The following is a 16,785-nucleotide window of genomic DNA, read 5'->3' on the forward strand; positions in this document are numbered from 1 at the left end:
GCCTGCGTTCCTCATGGCCGACAGCCCCCCTTCCCCATTTTGATGGCATGGAGGTTCTGTTTGGAGTGGTGCCCGACTGATTCCTGGTATGGTTAGTAGCTGTCCCCCCTCTCTCCCTGGAGGGTTTTGGGGTGGACGTGGACCCCAGGGTTCCCCTCCTTCCCGTTATGCCCCCTCCCTGAGTTTGATGGTCCTGTGGGTCATCTATTCCCCCCCTTTCCCTCCTATACTGGGGTTGTATGGTGGCCTGGTTACCTCCGGGGGCTGGGACAGGGTGTTGTATTGGCGATGGGTACGCCGTCGGTGACCGGACATTCTGCTTGCAGGGGGACTGTACCTAGTAGGGGCCATGTTTGTGTAGCCGTGGCGGCCATTTTTCGTTAGCCTGGCATTGAAATCAATGCTGGCCATTACTGTGGAGCCTTCTGGGTGGCCCTTTTAGCTATGGTAGCCCCTCCTTACGCCCTGGTGCTGACTCCTGGGCCTCTTTCCTTCTTGGAGGTGTTACTTGGAGTGCTTTTATTCTGATGCTGCCTGGTAGGGTGGTGAATCTGATGGGGTCCTCTCCCACTCTGCTGCAGGATGGTGGGGTGCTCTGTTGCTGTGCACTGGGTGGTGTTACCAGCGCAGTGGGTGTGTCTCTTGGCGATGTCTTTTTGCACTTTAGTGGGGTATCCTTATTCCTCATGGAGTCTTTGGAGCACATTTCCCCACCTGGCCCCCTCCCAGAGCCTGCGGGGCCCTCTGGGTCCCAACCATCCATTAATGCACTGATGGCAGTCCTAGAGTCCTTTATGTCCCGAGTGGAGGTGGCTTTTGGGCATCTGGGTAGTAAAAAGCGCCTCTTCAGATCCTGAATCTGATCTGGCCGCCACGGACGGGGCCCCACCCTGAGGGGTCTGCGGCCACGCTCTCGGAGTTCTTAGATAGTGAGGATGATTCCTCCACTCCTGTAGCTGCGCAGGTGGACGCACTGAATGTCTGTGCGTGAGACTTTAAAAATTAAGGACACAGCTGAAGCTGCGGCAGAGGCACAGGTTCCCTTTTAGTACTCACAAGCCGACTAGAGCGGCGAAGATGTTTCCGTTTCCTCCCTATTTTGACAGATTTGTCGCAAAAGAGTGAAACGCGCGAAAACGTCCCTTTGCTATGAGGTACCCCTTTGAAGAGTCCCTCCTTAAAAAGTGGACTGTTCCACCGGTGGGGAATCCCCCAGTTTCCAGGTTGAAGAAGACAACCATGATTCCGGTAGAAGAATCAATGGCTTTTAAGAATCCGGCTGACGGAAAGGCCCGCAGTATGTTCACCGTGGCTGGCTCTGCACTCAGATCATTCTTCACCATTGCCCTGGTGTCACAAACTCTGACCGAGTGGGCTAAGCTTTTATGCCATGACCTGAAGGGTGAGCAGTTTCCCCCTGCCTTTGCTGACCTGGCCGACCAGTTGGTCCAGGGGCTGCAGTTGATTGGTGATGCCTCTTTGGATGCGGCTCCCCTGCTTTCTAGACTGTCTGTTTCGGCAGTGGTCCTTAGGCGTGTTTTGTGGCTCAAATGTTGGTCTGCGGACCAGACCTCTAAAAAAAAGCCTTAACTGATCTTCCTTTTCAGGGGGATAGCCTGTTTGGAGCTACTCTGGATGACCCCATTGAGAGTCTCACAAGGGGAAGAGCCCCTTTCTTCCACAAGCTAGTAATGCCTCATACACACGATCAGATAATCGGGAAAAAATAATTGTTTTTGAATTGATCGCACGATAATCGTCCAACAATATCCGAAGGGATGAACGCAAAAACTTTTTGCGAACGACAATCTTTTATTTTGGCCGGTCGTACTGATGTTGTTTTTCTATCGATTGACTTCAGTTTTTTTTTTCAATCACTTACAGCAGCTATAACTGAGGGTATTGATGATTGTATTCTGACAGCGGGGAATCCTCCGGCTGTAAGAATACAATAGTGCAAGCCGTGGTTGAAGGAAAAAAAATTGTATTATCTATGGCCAGCCTAAATGAAAAAGACACGCAACCTGACAGTTTTGCAGAAATAGTTTATTCCATGTACAGTAGAGGAGGGGGTCAGCATGCCCCAGTGGAGCTGATTATTTCTGTAGAGTAAGATATAGGGGTCAGCATGGCCCAGTAGAGCAAAGTATTTCTGGAGAGTAGGATAGGGGGTCACCATAGCCCAATAGAGCAGAGTATTTCTGTACAGTAGGGGGTCAGCATGGCCCAGTAGAGCAGAGTATTTCTATAGAAGTAGAATAAGGGTTAGCATAGCCCAGTAGCGCAGAGTAGTTCTGTAGGGTGGGGGTCAGCATAGCCCAGCAGAGCAGAGTATTGCTGTAGGGTAGGGGTCAGCATAGCCCAGCAGAGCAGAGTATTTTTATGGAAGGGGTCAGCATGGCCCAGCAGAGCAGAGTATTTTTACGGAAGTGGTCAGCATGGCCCAGTAGAGCACAGTATTTCTGGAGAGTAGGATAAGGGGTCAGCATAGCCAAATGGAGCAGAGTATTTCTGTACAGTAGGGGACAGCATGGCCCAGTAGAGCAGAGTATTTCTAGAGAAGTAGGATAAGGGAGAACATGAGAGATGGGCGAGGATTGCACCAACTGCACAGAGATATGTAGGAGATTGGCGTGAGATAGTGGAAGGAGCCGCATCCTGCAGTAGGATGGAGTATTTCAGTGATGTGTTTTATCAGGTGCCATCCGGTGACCTGCCTACCTTTTTTATAATTGTGAGTCTATGTGTGACGTGACAGTGACATGAGGTGGGGAGAAGAGTGGAAGCAGTTGGACACAATCTGGAGGTATGTATTGAATGGTGCAGAATTTTCTAACATCGCACAATAGTGATATAAAGCAATGCCAGTCTAATCTAGAATGGTGCAGGATAAATTGCATGTTTGTGTGATGCAGATGTCATCCATTCTGGTTAGTACATTTTTAAAACCAATAATAAACTATTCATTTCTTTAGGGCAGGGAATGGTTACTTCTATTTAATGAGTATATTTTTGTCGTACAGATGCTGGACCCGTTATCATTGAGCAGTCCTGAAAGCTCTGGCAGCTGCCCATCTCTTGATAGCCCTCTAGACGGGTAAGTGTTATGTAGGGGAAAATGCTATTCTTTCATAGTTTTAGCTTTTTACCTGTTATTTAGCTGTAAAAGGTTTACGCCAAATTGGAGCCTCTTCTATTTCTTGTTTCTTATAGTGAAAACTACCACAAGTCCAGGATGCCCAGGGCTCAGAGCTACCCTGACAATTACCAGGAGTTCTCAGGTGAGGCTTTTACCTGATAAGAGTCCTCTCTTACACAGTCACTGAAATAGTTTTCACATGAGATGGCTGAAAGGAAAAAGGTCAGGTTAATGTTTAGTAAATAATCGGACTTTATTTTAAGCATAGTGATTATATAAAATATATCACACCATAATAAAGTGGCTCTTCCCCCGTTCCCATATTAACCTTTTCCCACCAGCTGAATGTATGTGTGTGCGTGTGTGTATGTATGTATGTATGTATGTATGTATATATATATATATATATATATATATATATATATATATATATATATATATATATATATATATATATATATATATATATAATATTATAAATAAATGTGTGTGTGTGTGTATACAGTGCCTTGCGAAAGTATTCTGCCCCCTTGAACTTTTCGACCTTTTGCCACATTTCAGGCTTCAAACATAAAGATATAAAACTGTAATTTTTTGTGAAGAATCAACAACAAGTGGGACACAATCATGAAGTGGAACGAAATTTATTGGATATTTCAAACTTTGTTAACAAATAAAAAACTGAAAAATTGGGCGTGCAAAATTATTCAGCCCCTTTACTTTCATTGCAGCAAACTCTCTCCAGAAGTTCAGTGAGGATCTCTGAATGATCCAATGTTGACCTAAATGACTAATGATGATAAATAGAATCCACCTGTGTGTAATCAAGTCTCCGTATAAATGCACCTGCACTGTGATAGTCTCAGAGGTCCGTTTAAAGCGCAGAGAGCATCATGAAGAACAAGGAACACACCAGGCAGGTCCGAGATACTGTTGTGGAGAAGTTTAAAGCCGAATTTGGATACAAAAAGATTTTCCAAGCTTGAAAGATCCCAAGGAGCACTGTGCAAGCGATAATATTGAAATGGAAGGAGTATCAGACCACTGCAAATCTACGAAGACCTGGCCGTCCCTCTAAACTTTCAGCTCATACAAGGAGAAGACTGATCAGAGATGCAGCCAAGAGGCCCATGATCACTCTGGATGAACTGCAGAGATCTACAGCTGAGGTGGGAGACTCTGTCCATAGGACAACAATCAGTCGTATACTGCACAAATCTGGCCTTTATGGAAGAGTGGCAAGAAGAAAGCCATTTCTTAAAGATATCCATAAAAAGTGTTATTTAAAGTTTGCCACAAGCCACCTGGGAGACACCAAACATGTAGAAGAAGGTGCTCTGATCAGAGCAGGGACAGGGAAGATGGGTAAAATTGATGGGAAGATGGATGGAGCCAAATACAGGACCATTCTGGAAGAAAACCTGATGGAGTCTGCAAAAGACCTGAGACTGGGACGAAGATTTGTCTTCCAATAAGACAATGATCCAAAACATAAAGAAAAATCTACAATGGAATGGTTCACAAATAAACATATCCAGGTGTTAGAATGGTCAAGTCAAAGTCCAGACCTGAATCCAATTGAGAATCTGTGGAAAGAATTTAAAACTGCTGTTCACAAATGCTTTCCATCCAACCTCACTGAGCTCGAGCTGTTTTGCAAGGAGGAATGGGCAAAAATTTCAGTCTCTCGATGTGCAAAACTGATAGAGACATACCCCAAGCGACTTACAGCTGTAATCGCAGCAAAAGGTGGCGCTACAAAGTATTAACTTAAGGGGGCTGAATAATTTTGCACGCCCAATTTTTCAGTTTATTTGTTAAAAAAGTTTGAAATATCCAATAAATTTCGCTCCACTTCATGATTGTGTCCCACTTGTTGATTCTTCACAAAAAATTTGTTTTATATCTTTGTTTGAAGCCTAAAATGTGGCAAAAGGTCAAAGTTCAAGGGGGCACTGTGTATGTATATATAATATATATATGTATGTGTGTGTGTACACACACACACACACACACACACACACACACACACACTGTCTCACAAGTAAGTACACCCCTCACATTTTTGTAAATATTTTATTATATCTTTTCATGTGACAACACTGAAGAAATTACACTTTTCTACAATGTAAAGTAGTGAGTGTACAGCTTGTATAACAGTGTAAATTTGCTGTCCCCTCAAAATAACTCAACACACAGCCATTAATGTCTTAACTGCTGGCAACAAAAGTGAGTACACCCCTAAGTGAAAATGTCCAAATTGGGTTAATATTTTGTGTTGCCACAATTATTTTCCAGCACTGCCTTAACCCTCTTGGGCATGGAGTTAACCAGAGCTTCACAGGTTACCACTGGAGTCCTCTTCCACTCCTCCATGATGACATCACAGAGCTGGTGGATGTTGGAGACCTTGCGCTCCTCCACCTTCCATTTGAGGGCCCCTCCCTCCTGACGAGTGCCCCCAAAGCAAGCAGCTCAATTTTCCCATTTGTGTATTTAGCTTCAATAATTGTATTTACAGTACACGTTTTATTTTTTTTCCTTTCCCCTCTTTTTACAACATGTTTCACTTGTCTTTGCTCCAAGTGAACTTTACACGTTCTCTTTTACAATGGTAATAAAGTAAATCAATAGAGATTCGGTTGGTTATCATGCCTGTATGTGGCTTTTTTTTCCATCTGTAGCTTTATGTCTTTATTATTATTTTTAGATGTGTTTTGTTTGTTCCTCCCTAGAATATGACATTCCAGTGTTCGAAAAATTTGGGAAAGGCGGCACCTACCCACGAAGATACCATGTGTCTTATCTTCACCAGGATTACAGTGATGGTGAGAGAGCATAGATTTGTGATTTTCGGTGGAATGTTTCCTTCGGCTCTCGAGGGGGAAGTTGGGGGGGGGGGGGGGGGGAGTACAATTGAAAGGGTACCTAAACACTAGTAGGGATGTGTGTAACTTCAGAAATCCTGTCCACTACGGATTCCTATCTTCATCTCCCCTAACAATCGCGGTGAAATACCTCATGTGTGGTTTGAACAGTTTACATATGCATTTGCTTCTGCTCACCAGCATGGAGGGATGGGGCACTTTTTTTTTTCTCTGCTCATGTTTTATATATTATATACTTTTAAAGTGGAGTTCCACCCTAAAATTACACTTATGTCCATCTTCTTGGTCCGGGTCACCTTAAAAAGAAATGGATAATCGCATTTTTTTTTTTTTTTACTTACCTTGGATTAGAAGAAAATATACTTCCCTTAATTCCTCTTCCTCCCCTCGGCGGCCACGGCCCGTCGTCACTTCCTGGCTTGCAATGATTCCTGGGAGCTGAACGTCATCGCTCCCAGGGATCAATGCGCCTGCACCGGCCCCGTCAGTTCCGGTGCGCGCGCGTCATTCCCTTCTAAACAGCTTCTGGGCATGCCGCGCGTGCACCAGAAGTGACGGCGGGGCCGGTGCAGTGCATCGTGGGACCGAAGAGGACGCAGAAGAGGACACAGAAGAGGATCGCGCTGGCTTCAAGCTGCCCACACCTGAGATGGCAGCGCTGGACAATACATTTTCAAGGTAAGTATTTCTTCTTGCAGGTAAGTGCAACCCGGGACAGTACAGAGGCTATCCATTGTGGAATGCACTATAGCCCTGACTGTCCCAGGGGTATTTTTATGTCTTTTTTTTTTTTTTAGGTGGAACTCCGCTTTAAGGCTCCGTATATGTATGCTCTGTTATCTTTTGTTTTTTTTTCTTCTTGTTTTGTTTTTGTAATTGCAAAATTCAATAAAAAATTTAATATATAAAAAAAAAGGCAGTCACTCACTATTCGTGCTCACGGATGGGCCTCAGAAAGGGTTGTCCGCTTCCTCTGCGACCATTTCCAGATGGATCAGACAGACGGTGATTCAGGCCTTTTCCATCAAGGGTCAGGTTCCTCTTTTCCCTGTTAAGGTGCATTCTACTTGGGTACTCAGTGCCTCTTAGGTCTTCGTCATCAGGCGTCGGTGACGCAGGTTTGCAAGGCAGCCACCTAGTCGTCGGTGCACACTTTCACTAAGTTCTATAAAGTGGATGTGTTGTCATCTGCGGATGCTTGTTTTGGCCGCAAGGTTTTGCAGGCTGCTTTTTGGAGTACTTGATCCTCTTTGTATTATTTTTTTTTTTTTTCAGGTTGGCTCCTGTTTTGGTTGAGCCCCTGTTTTACCTGTTTGGTTACTGTTTAGCCTTGGGAATTTTTTTGCTGTTCCCAGCCCTCATGTTTAACACTGCTTTGGGAAGTCCCAATGGTTAAGAAGATCAGGAGCTGTGTCTTTCATTGAACGAAAGAGAAAATGGGATTTTTGTCTTACCGTAAAATAAAATCCATTTCTCTGATGTTCATTAATGGACACAGCACCCACCCCTCTGTGGAGTTGTAATTCTTCTGATAGTGCTTGTAACAAAACTGAGTACCTATAGCAGGGAGAGGGAGTTTACCCCCTGGGACTGCCCATAGGCGTAGCCAGATACATTTTCTGCCTAGTGCCCTATTCCTGTAAGGGGCAGCATAACACAATAGTTTTGAAGATCTGGAGCTTTGTCCGTCAATGAACATCAGAGAAATGGATTTTACGGTAAGACGAAAACCCCCCCCTTTTTTTTTTTTTTTTCTAATCTCACAAAAAAAAAAAATTTAGAATTTTTTTAGCTTTTTTTTTTTGGCGCTTTTTTAACCACTTGCCGTCTGCTCACTAGAGCTCTACTGCGGCAAATTGGTTTGTTATCGTCTGGCGACGTAGAGTTACGTCGCCAGACACTCCCCTTTCTCGGCGGCGCACGTGCGCCGCCGGAGGCTCGCTCCCGCTGTATTCAGTCACAGCGGGAGTCGGGCCAGGGGAGGAGCAGCGGCGGTCGCCGCTGCTCTTCCCCGATCGTCGGGGAATCGAGTGTGGAGATCCGCCTCCTTGTGTAAACAGAGCGGGCGAATCTCCTAAGTGACAGGCAGGGTCAGATTGCAGGTTCAGCACTCACTCAGTCACCTCCCCCCACACACGTTAGTAAGCACCAGGCATACATTAACCCCTCCCTCTCCAATAAAATTAACTCCTTCCCTGCCAGTGTCATTTTTACAGTAACAGTGCATATGTATAGCACTGATTACTGCAGTAATGTCACTGGCACCCCCAAAAGTGTCAAAAATGTCAGTCAAGGGTCCGATCTGTCCGCCGCAATGTCGCAGTCCCGCAAAAAAAATCGCAGATCGCCGCCATTACTCGTAAAAAAAAAAAAAAAAAAATGACATAAATCTTTCCCTTAGTAAACGCAATAACTTTTGCGCAAACCAATCAAAATATGCTTATTGTGGTTTTTTTTACCAAACATATGTAGCATAAAACAAATTGGCCAAACATTTAAAAAAATTTTGATTTTTACATTTTACAAGGTATTGATCCGGTGTTTCTGCAAAGCAGCAACAAGGATCTCTGCCTTCCCCTTGTCAAAGCACCTCCCCCACATTGAGTTAGCACAGGCTTAGGCACACAGTTAACCCATTGGTGGGCCCTGATGTTAACTCCTTCCCAGCCAGTGTAAGTACAGTGACAGTGCCTATTTTTAGCACTGATCACTGTATTAGTGTCACTGGTCCCCAATAAGTGTCAGTGTCCAATTTGTCCACTGCAATATCGCATTCCCGCTATAAGTCGCTGATCGCCGCCATTACTAGTAAAAGAATAAATAACTATATCCCATAGTTTGTAGACGCTTTAGCTTTTGCACAAACCAATCAATATACGCTTATTTGTCAAGGGTCCTTCTTTGCAGCAAGCTGGCAGGGGTTAGGCTTTTCTACTCGGCTGTGACTGCTTTCTATAGAAACTTTGGAGAGACTTTGTTCACATTGAATGTATTTAGCTGACTTAAACTTCAAAGTCCCCATAGATACCCCAGCTGATAGAGAACTGCCTCCTGAGTTCAGATCTAAAAAAATCGTATCCCTCTCGTTTGTGTCTGTCGCTCCACCAACACACCTTTTTGGTCTCCCTTTCAGGCAGGAAAACCTTCCCAAGGGCCAGAAGAACCCAAGGGACCAACTTCCGTTCCCCGGTCAGCTTTAGCCCCACAGATCACTCCCTGAGCACCAGCAGTGGAAGCAGCGTCTTTACACCGGAATATGAGGACAACCGGCTAAGGAGAAGAGGGAGCGACATTGACAATCCAACCCTGTCCGTGATGGATATAAGCCCACCCAGTCGATGTAAGTTCACAATTGGATTTTGTACCTCTTTTTGTGCTTCCTTGATGTTAAAATGGTGATATTGTTTCATAAAGATGCAAATAGCAACTGCTATAACTATTGACTATGTCTGACCTGGGCAAATGTCTGCCCTTAGGCCTTGTCTCTATCCAGTCCTTGATGTCTCCGCTATCAGTATGCCTCTGAGCCTGTCGACCTCCTCGGAGAGGAACGCTGATAGATGTCCTTGTGGAACTGGAAGGAGAGAACCTTGAGGATCCGATCAGCTCAGTGGAGAGTCGCTACACACAGTGGTTAAGTGGGCAGCAAGTTGCTAAGTAATTAGCACTTCCTCCTAGCAGCACTGGGGTAGCTGGTTCAAATCCCAACCACGGCACTACCTGCCTGGCGTTTGCATGTTCTCCCTGTGCCTGTGTTGGTTTTCTCTGGGTACTCTGATTTCCTCCAACACTCCAAAGACATGCTGTTAGGTTAATTGGACCCTGTCTAAATTGGCCATAATGTAGAGTGGGGAAAATAATTATTTGATCCCCTGCTGATTTTGTAAGTTTGCCCACTTATATGAAAAAATGATAGACCCTTAATTTCTTTTGTGAGTATTTTAAATGATAGAGACAGAATATCAGAAAAAAACACACAATACAAATATTATTATAAATTGAATTGCAGTTCCGTGAGTAAAATAAGTATTTGATCCCCTACCAACCAACAATAATTCTGGCTCCCACAGACTGGTTACAGTATGTGCTCATGTGGTACACAGATTAGTTCTGTCAATTTTGCTGCCAACGTTGTGTATAAAAAAACACCTGTCCACAGAATCTTTCCTCCATTCAAACCTCACCATCATGAGGAAGACCAAAGAGCTGTCAAAGGATGTCAGGGGCAAGATTGTAGACCTGCACAAGGCTGGAATGGGCTACAAGACCATCAGCAAGAAGCTTGGTGAGAAGGAAACAACTGTTGGAGCGATTGTTTGAAAATGGAAGAAATACAAAATGACCTTCAATTGCCCTCGGTTTGGAGCTCCATGCAAGATTTCGCCTCATGAGGTAAGGATGATCATGAGAAAAGTGAGGGATCGGCCCAGAACTACACAGGAGGAGTTTGGGAATGATCTCAAGGCAGTTGGAACCACAGTCACCAAACAAACCATTGGTAACACAATGCACCGCCATGGATTAAAATCCTGCAGTGTCTGCAAGGTCCCCTCCTCAAGAAGACACATGTACAGGCCTGTCTGACGTTTGCCAATGAACATATAAATGATTCAGAGAAGGATTGGGAGAAAGTGTTGTGATCAGATGAGACCAAAATTGAGCTCTTTGGCATTAACTCGACTTGCCGTTTTTGGAAGAAGAAAAATGCTGACTATGACCCTAAAAACACCATCCCTACAGTGAAACATGGAGGTGGAAACATGATGCTTTGGGGCTGTTTCTCTGCTAAAAGTACAGGCCGACTTTGCTGCATTGAGGAGCCAGAATGAAACTTTGAGTTGCCAAGAGACCTAACCCTTAGACCCTAAGAAACCTTAAGAATTTAGAGAAGATCTGTAAAGAAGAGTGGACCAAAAATCTTCCTGAGATGTGTGCAAACCTGGTCACCAACTACAAGAAATGTTTTTTTTTACCTCTGCTTGCTTGAAGTCATGTTTTTTGCTTGGGGATCAAATATTTATTTTACTCACTGAACTGCAACTCAATTTATAGCATTTGTATGGTGTTTTTTTCTGGGTTTTGGTTGATATTCTGTCTCTATTATTTAAAATACAGTTAGGATAAAACTTATAGACCCCTTCATTTCTTTGTAAGTGGGCAGACTTACAAAATCTGCAGAGCATCAAATTATATTCCCCACTGTATGTGAGTTGGAGACCATAGATTGTTAGCTCTTTGAGGGCAGGGACTGACGTGAATGTACAATATATATGTAAAGCACTGCATAAATTGACAGCGCTATACAAGTACCTGTAATATTAATAGCCAGCCAAGTTCTTCCTGTGTTGGCACCTGCACACTGAAAATGCCAGGAGCCATGCATCTGTTCTTCACTCCAGGTCAGGGTCTGCAGGAATCCTCGCTGTATCATTCTCAGGGTCGCTCCTTCCAGTCAGTGCTTTTCAGAGGGCATTTGGCAGGGAGGAAGTGTTTCGACTTCTCGCCACCTGATTTAACCCTCTAATGCCGCGCTATCGCTCTGCAATCAAATGCATTGCACAAGGTTGTTGCATGGCCCCATCAAACTCAATAGGCGAGTTTGACAAGCAGTTCCGCTTATTAAACTCTGCACCCTTAGTTACAAATTACCCTTCCGGCTGTTATTTTACAGTTCTGGGTTGCTGTTAAGACTGCTGTTTAGTCGCCTGTTTTTAAACCCCCCCCCATTTGAAGGAGACCTATTTAATCTGTACCTATTATTCCTAGAGCCAGGTGTTTGTTTTCTATGTGTTTACGTACTTGCAGACCTTCCTGGGTCCAAATATAACCTGGAGCAGAATTAGGTTTGGCCCCCCACAACAGTCCCGGTTTCTCATGTGGCCCTTTTGGGAAATTCATTGCCCAGCCCTCATTTATATCATGCATTTTATTTCAGCACCACGTGCACCATCAAACTGGAGGCTTGGAAAACTTCTTGGACAGGGGGCGTTTGGCAGGGTGTACCTGTGCTATGACGTAGATACTGGCAGAGAACTGGCAGTGAAACAAGTTCTGTTTGACCCAGACAGTCCAGAGACGAGTAAGGTAAGATACTGAGAAACAGTCAGCCCCTGGATTCTTCTGTACTTCATGGTTAGATAGTTTGAACAGTTTGATGGTTTGAAACATTTTAGCAGCCTTATGTAGGCCATATATGGGTCATTTGAAAATTTTGTGGGTTTTGTAATCTGATGGTGCCACCATGGATTTCAAAATTCCACCAACCAAGCCTTCAGTTTCACCTCCATGTTGTAACGGAAAATAAAATGTGTGGCCTGGGAATCTTCTTTTCTTTCTAGGTCACAGCTCATGCGCATTTCTTATTCAATTACATTTCTCGCATGATTCTCCCATCATTGATTAGAAATTTGTTAGTTTTAATTTCCAACATTTACCAACTGATCAGACCCACCAGGGTCATTAAACGGCCAAAATACTGATATGGATGTCATCAGGTAGGAATCACTAGCCCCAAACTTCTCCTGCTGCTGCGCACTGCAGACAACTTCAATGGATCACCGCTGCACTGATGATGCCACACATTTTGACTATAATCTTTGTCTTTCATTTTTCTTCACATCAGGAAGCAACTGAATTTGGAAGACAAGCTATTGTAGTCAGATCTGTGAACCATACTGTGGAACAAACACACTCACAGAATAGGTCAACTAAAAGATTTAGCACATTCATTAACACTGCAAGCTCTGGTGGTTGCAACCCAGCATTTTATGGCTGGGGGTGGTTGTGGGTGTGGAAACAGGTGTGATCCCTTCAACCACCGGCAATAGTGGTGAACCAGGCCTAAGGCTATAACTTCATGGGCAGTTTCCACATTATTACAGTCACCTGAATAGGTTATAGCTAAATTAGAGATTTTTAAAGCAGATCTTCACCCGTAGATGTTGACCGACCAGAAGTTTTCAACTGCCCTGTGTACACAAGCCCTAAGCAATACTATCTCTTGAACTCATGCTGACTTACATTGCTGGCCTTTAAGTGGTTATACCGGGATGATGCCTGCAACTGCAGGCACCATCCCGGTACCGTTTTTTAGAGCCGATGGTCGCCTCGTGTGAAATAATCGTAGCAGCTAGGTAGCCGCTGGATTGCTTATACAAGCAGCAGGAGGGGATGTCCCCCTCCTCCCATCTTCCTCGACTTCATTGGACTGTCCCGTCCCACCAGAACACCCGATTAACCAGTTCCCATCCTTCAATTTTCGGGAGGCCGTTTTTTAAACGGCCTCCCAATGACACGCCCCCCGCGTGCTCCCGCGAGCGCGCATCGAGGAAATCACAGCGGCCATTCACCACGCGATCAAGCCGTCCAATGAGAGATGATCTCATATTTAAACATATGAGATCATCTCTCATCGCCGGCGCTCCTTCCTCACACGGAGCCTGCAGTGTGAGGAAGGAGGGGGAGCCGTCAGCCGCCGGGGACACACAGGAATGTAATCAGGGCACTGATCACCAGTGCCCTGATTACTAAAGGTAAAACACATACACAAATTGCCACCATCAGTGCCCACAGTGCCCCCCATCAATGCCCACAATCAGTGCCCATAGTGCTGTCAGTCAGTGCCCATCAGTGCCTGCTCATCTAGGCACTGATGAGCACTGACTGGCAGCACTATGGGCACTGAGTGTGGGCACTGATGGTGCTGCCCATCAATGCTCATCAGTGCCGCTCATCAGTGCCACCCGTCAGTGCCCATCAGTGCCATCCGCCAGTGCCCATCAGTGCCGCCTCGCAGTGCCGCCTCTCAGTGCTCATCAGTGCCGCCTCAGTGCTCATCAGTGCCGCCTCAGTGCTCATCAGTGCCGCCTATCAGTGCTCATCAGTGCGGCATATTAGTACCTCCTCATCAGTGCCAATCAGTGCAGCCTATCAGTGCCCATCAGTGCCGCCTCATCAGCGCCCTTCAGTGAAGGAGAAACATTTATTTTCAAAATTTACTCGCAGAAAATAAGAAACTTTTTTTTTTTTTTTCACATTTTTTTGTCTTTTTTCTTTTTTCTTTTTTTTTGTAAAAAATAAAAAACCCAGAGGTGATTACATACCACCAAAAGAAAGCTCTATATGTGTGAAAAAAATGATAAAAATTTCATATGGGTACAGTGTAGCATGACCGCGCAATTGTCAGTCAGTGTGAGAGCGCTGAAAGCTAAAAATTGGTCTGGATGGGAAGGGGGTTTAAGTGCACAGTAGGCAAGTAGTTAACCAGCCGGTGCTTGCCTGTTCATTATAGAGACAAACAACTGGAACCGCTTTGTTAATCTATAGGATATAGGGAACTGGAAGCGATGACTTTACATCACTTCGTTAACCCGAACGTAAATGTCGCCATTTTTAAAACTAAAAAGCATTTGATCACACCGATCTGGGCGTGATTAAATGCTTTTAAGGGCAGAGGAGGGATCTGGGTTTTGTAGACACGAGATCTCTCCATAAAGAGTACCTGTCACATGCCTATTGCTGTCACAACAGGGAATGTTTCCTTGTGACTGCAATAAAAGTAATTAAAAAAAATTTAAAGCGACAGTGTAAAATTAAAATAAAAAAGTGACCCTATCTCTTCATACTTGCGCGCAACAGCGAATGCTTGCGCCAGTCCCGCATGAACACAAACAGAGATCGTCCCACACATGTGAGGTATCGCCACAAACGTAGTAATTCTAGCACCAGACTGTAAAGGCTTTTAAAGCATCGCCTATGGCTCGTACAATTTACGTTGTTTGCCACCATTGCGCGGGCGTGCACAGTTTTAAAGCATGACATTCTTGGTATCCGTTTTAGTCTGCGCAAAATCCATCTTTTATATTTTACCAAATAATATGGATTATGTATTGTGTTTTTGCAATAAAATTCAAAAAAATTTTTTTCCCAAAAATAAATTGCAAAAACCACTGCGCAAATACTGTTGCATATAAAAATTACTAAAGCCACCAACTTATTCTCTAGGGTCTCTGCTTTAAAAAGTGTATCTTTGGGGGCTTTAAGAAATTTTCTAGCAAAAAATGCTGATCGTTTCATATAAACAAAAGGTTCTAGAAAAGGCCCGGTCTTCAAGTGGTTAAGTAATAATGAAAAGATTTGTATAGGCATTTACAAAACTTTCCCCCTGAGCTCCTCTCTCCTCTTACAGAGCATGTACCAGTATAAAGTTTTTTTACATCAGACTTGTGAAAGTTCTGGTGCATCTTCTGGGAGGTCATTTCCTTCTGAGAGGGCAGTCCCCCCCCCCCCTCCCCCCGTCTTCCACTAAAACTGCAATTTTCAACAGCCCCTTTTCCTACATACAGTATGTGGGCAAAATTGAGAGTCAAGGGGCAAAATTTTCACCTTTGAAAGAAATCAATGTATGCATGTGTAGAGGGACAGAGAGAAGCAGGGATAGTTAGTGTTATGTCGTCATGTAGGGGAAAACTTCAGCAAGGCTGACAAAGTAGCTTGCTATTTCAGTGCAGAAGAGGCAGGATTGTCAGCCAACCGGAAGTTAGGATTCAATACATTTTTGGCAGAATTGCCAGGTATTTTTCTGAACTTGCATGGTAAAATATTGGGAAGTGTGTGTGTATTGTAGAGATGTACAGAACATTTATTTATTTTTTTTCAATTTGCCCATATACTTATACCAAGTTCCTAATCATTGAATGTGCTTATATGGGTTTTGTAGGAGGTGAACGCTCTGGAATGCGAGATTCAACTGTTGAAAAATCTGCTACACGAGCGCATTGTACAATATTATGGCTGTTTACGGGACTGCCAGGAGAGGACGCTTTCCATATTTATGGAATATATGCCAGGGGTAAGAGTCCTTACAACTTGCTCAGGCCTATCTGGAAAGATGAGTGAGATTTTTGGCTTTTCATTTTAACCTATTTCACAAAACATCATCGTCATTTAAGAACTCTGCCTAATTATTTCCGGATTAAAAAAGGTCTGCCATGGAAAGTGGTAATGTCAAAAATGATCATAAAAAGCAGAGAGACTGGTAAATTAAGACGCAAAAGTTGGTTAAAAAAAAAAAAAAGCCTGCTTAACCACTTGCCGACCGCCGCAAGTACATATACTGCGGCGGTCAGCCCCGGCCAGGCAAAGTGGCAGGCGGCTAATGTAAACAAGCCGCCTGTCATTCTCCCCTGTGTTAAAATGGAGATCAGACGGTTCTACTATGTAGGACAGTTGATCTCTCTTTTTACACTAGTAGCCATGTCCAATCACAGTTAGAAACACGCCCCTAGGACACACTTAACCCCTCCCTCTCCAATACAGTTAACCCCTTCCCTGCCAGTGTCATTTTTACAGTGACAGTGCATATTTATAGCACTGATTACTGCAGTAATGTCACTGGTAACCCCAAAAGTGTCAAAAATGTCAGTCAAGGGTCCGATCTGTCTGCCGCAATGTCGCAGTCCCGCAAAACAAATCGCAGATCGCCGCCATTACTCGTTAAAAAAAAAACACCAAAAACGACAAAAATCTTTCCCTTTGTTAGTAAACGCGATAACTTTTGCGCAAACCAATCAAAATACGCTTTTTGCGATTTTTTTTTTTTTACCAAACATAGGTAGCATAAAACAAATTGGCCGAAATGTTAAAAAAATTTTGATTTTTAAATTTTTTTTTGGGGAATTTCATGTAAAAAAATGTGAAAAATAGTTATTTTTGCAAAATTAAATGAAATAAGAGAATATATGTAAATACAAGCAATAT

The 16,785-nt window shown here is 43.9% G+C and overlaps 1 protein-coding gene across 1 annotated transcript in view; it reads left to right on the plus strand.

Annotated features, from left to right (window-relative positions):
- The window catches only part of ERCC3 (ERCC excision repair 3, TFIIH core complex helicase subunit), a gene marked incomplete at its 3' end in the record, with an annotated part of 309,947 nt that overhangs the window by 69,880 nt on the left and 223,282 nt on the right, over positions 1 to 16,785 (plus strand). The window contains exons 9-14 of the mRNA XM_082261051.1: positions 3,024 to 3,097; positions 3,214 to 3,281; positions 5,875 to 5,967; positions 9,161 to 9,367; positions 11,963 to 12,111; positions 15,746 to 15,877. Coding sequence (XP_082117177.1) covers positions 3,024 to 3,097; positions 3,214 to 3,281; positions 5,875 to 5,967; positions 9,161 to 9,367; positions 11,963 to 12,111; positions 15,746 to 15,877 — 723 coding nt within the window. The remainder of the gene's footprint in view (positions 1 to 3,023; positions 3,098 to 3,213; positions 3,282 to 5,874; positions 5,968 to 9,160; positions 9,368 to 11,962; positions 12,112 to 15,745; positions 15,878 to 16,785) is intronic.

Source organism: Pelophylax lessonae (genome assembly GCF_965119305.1).
Source record: "Pelophylax lessonae genome assembly, chromosome: 6".
In the NCBI taxonomy this organism is placed as follows: domain Eukaryota; kingdom Metazoa; phylum Chordata; class Amphibia; order Anura; family Ranidae; genus Pelophylax; species Pelophylax lessonae.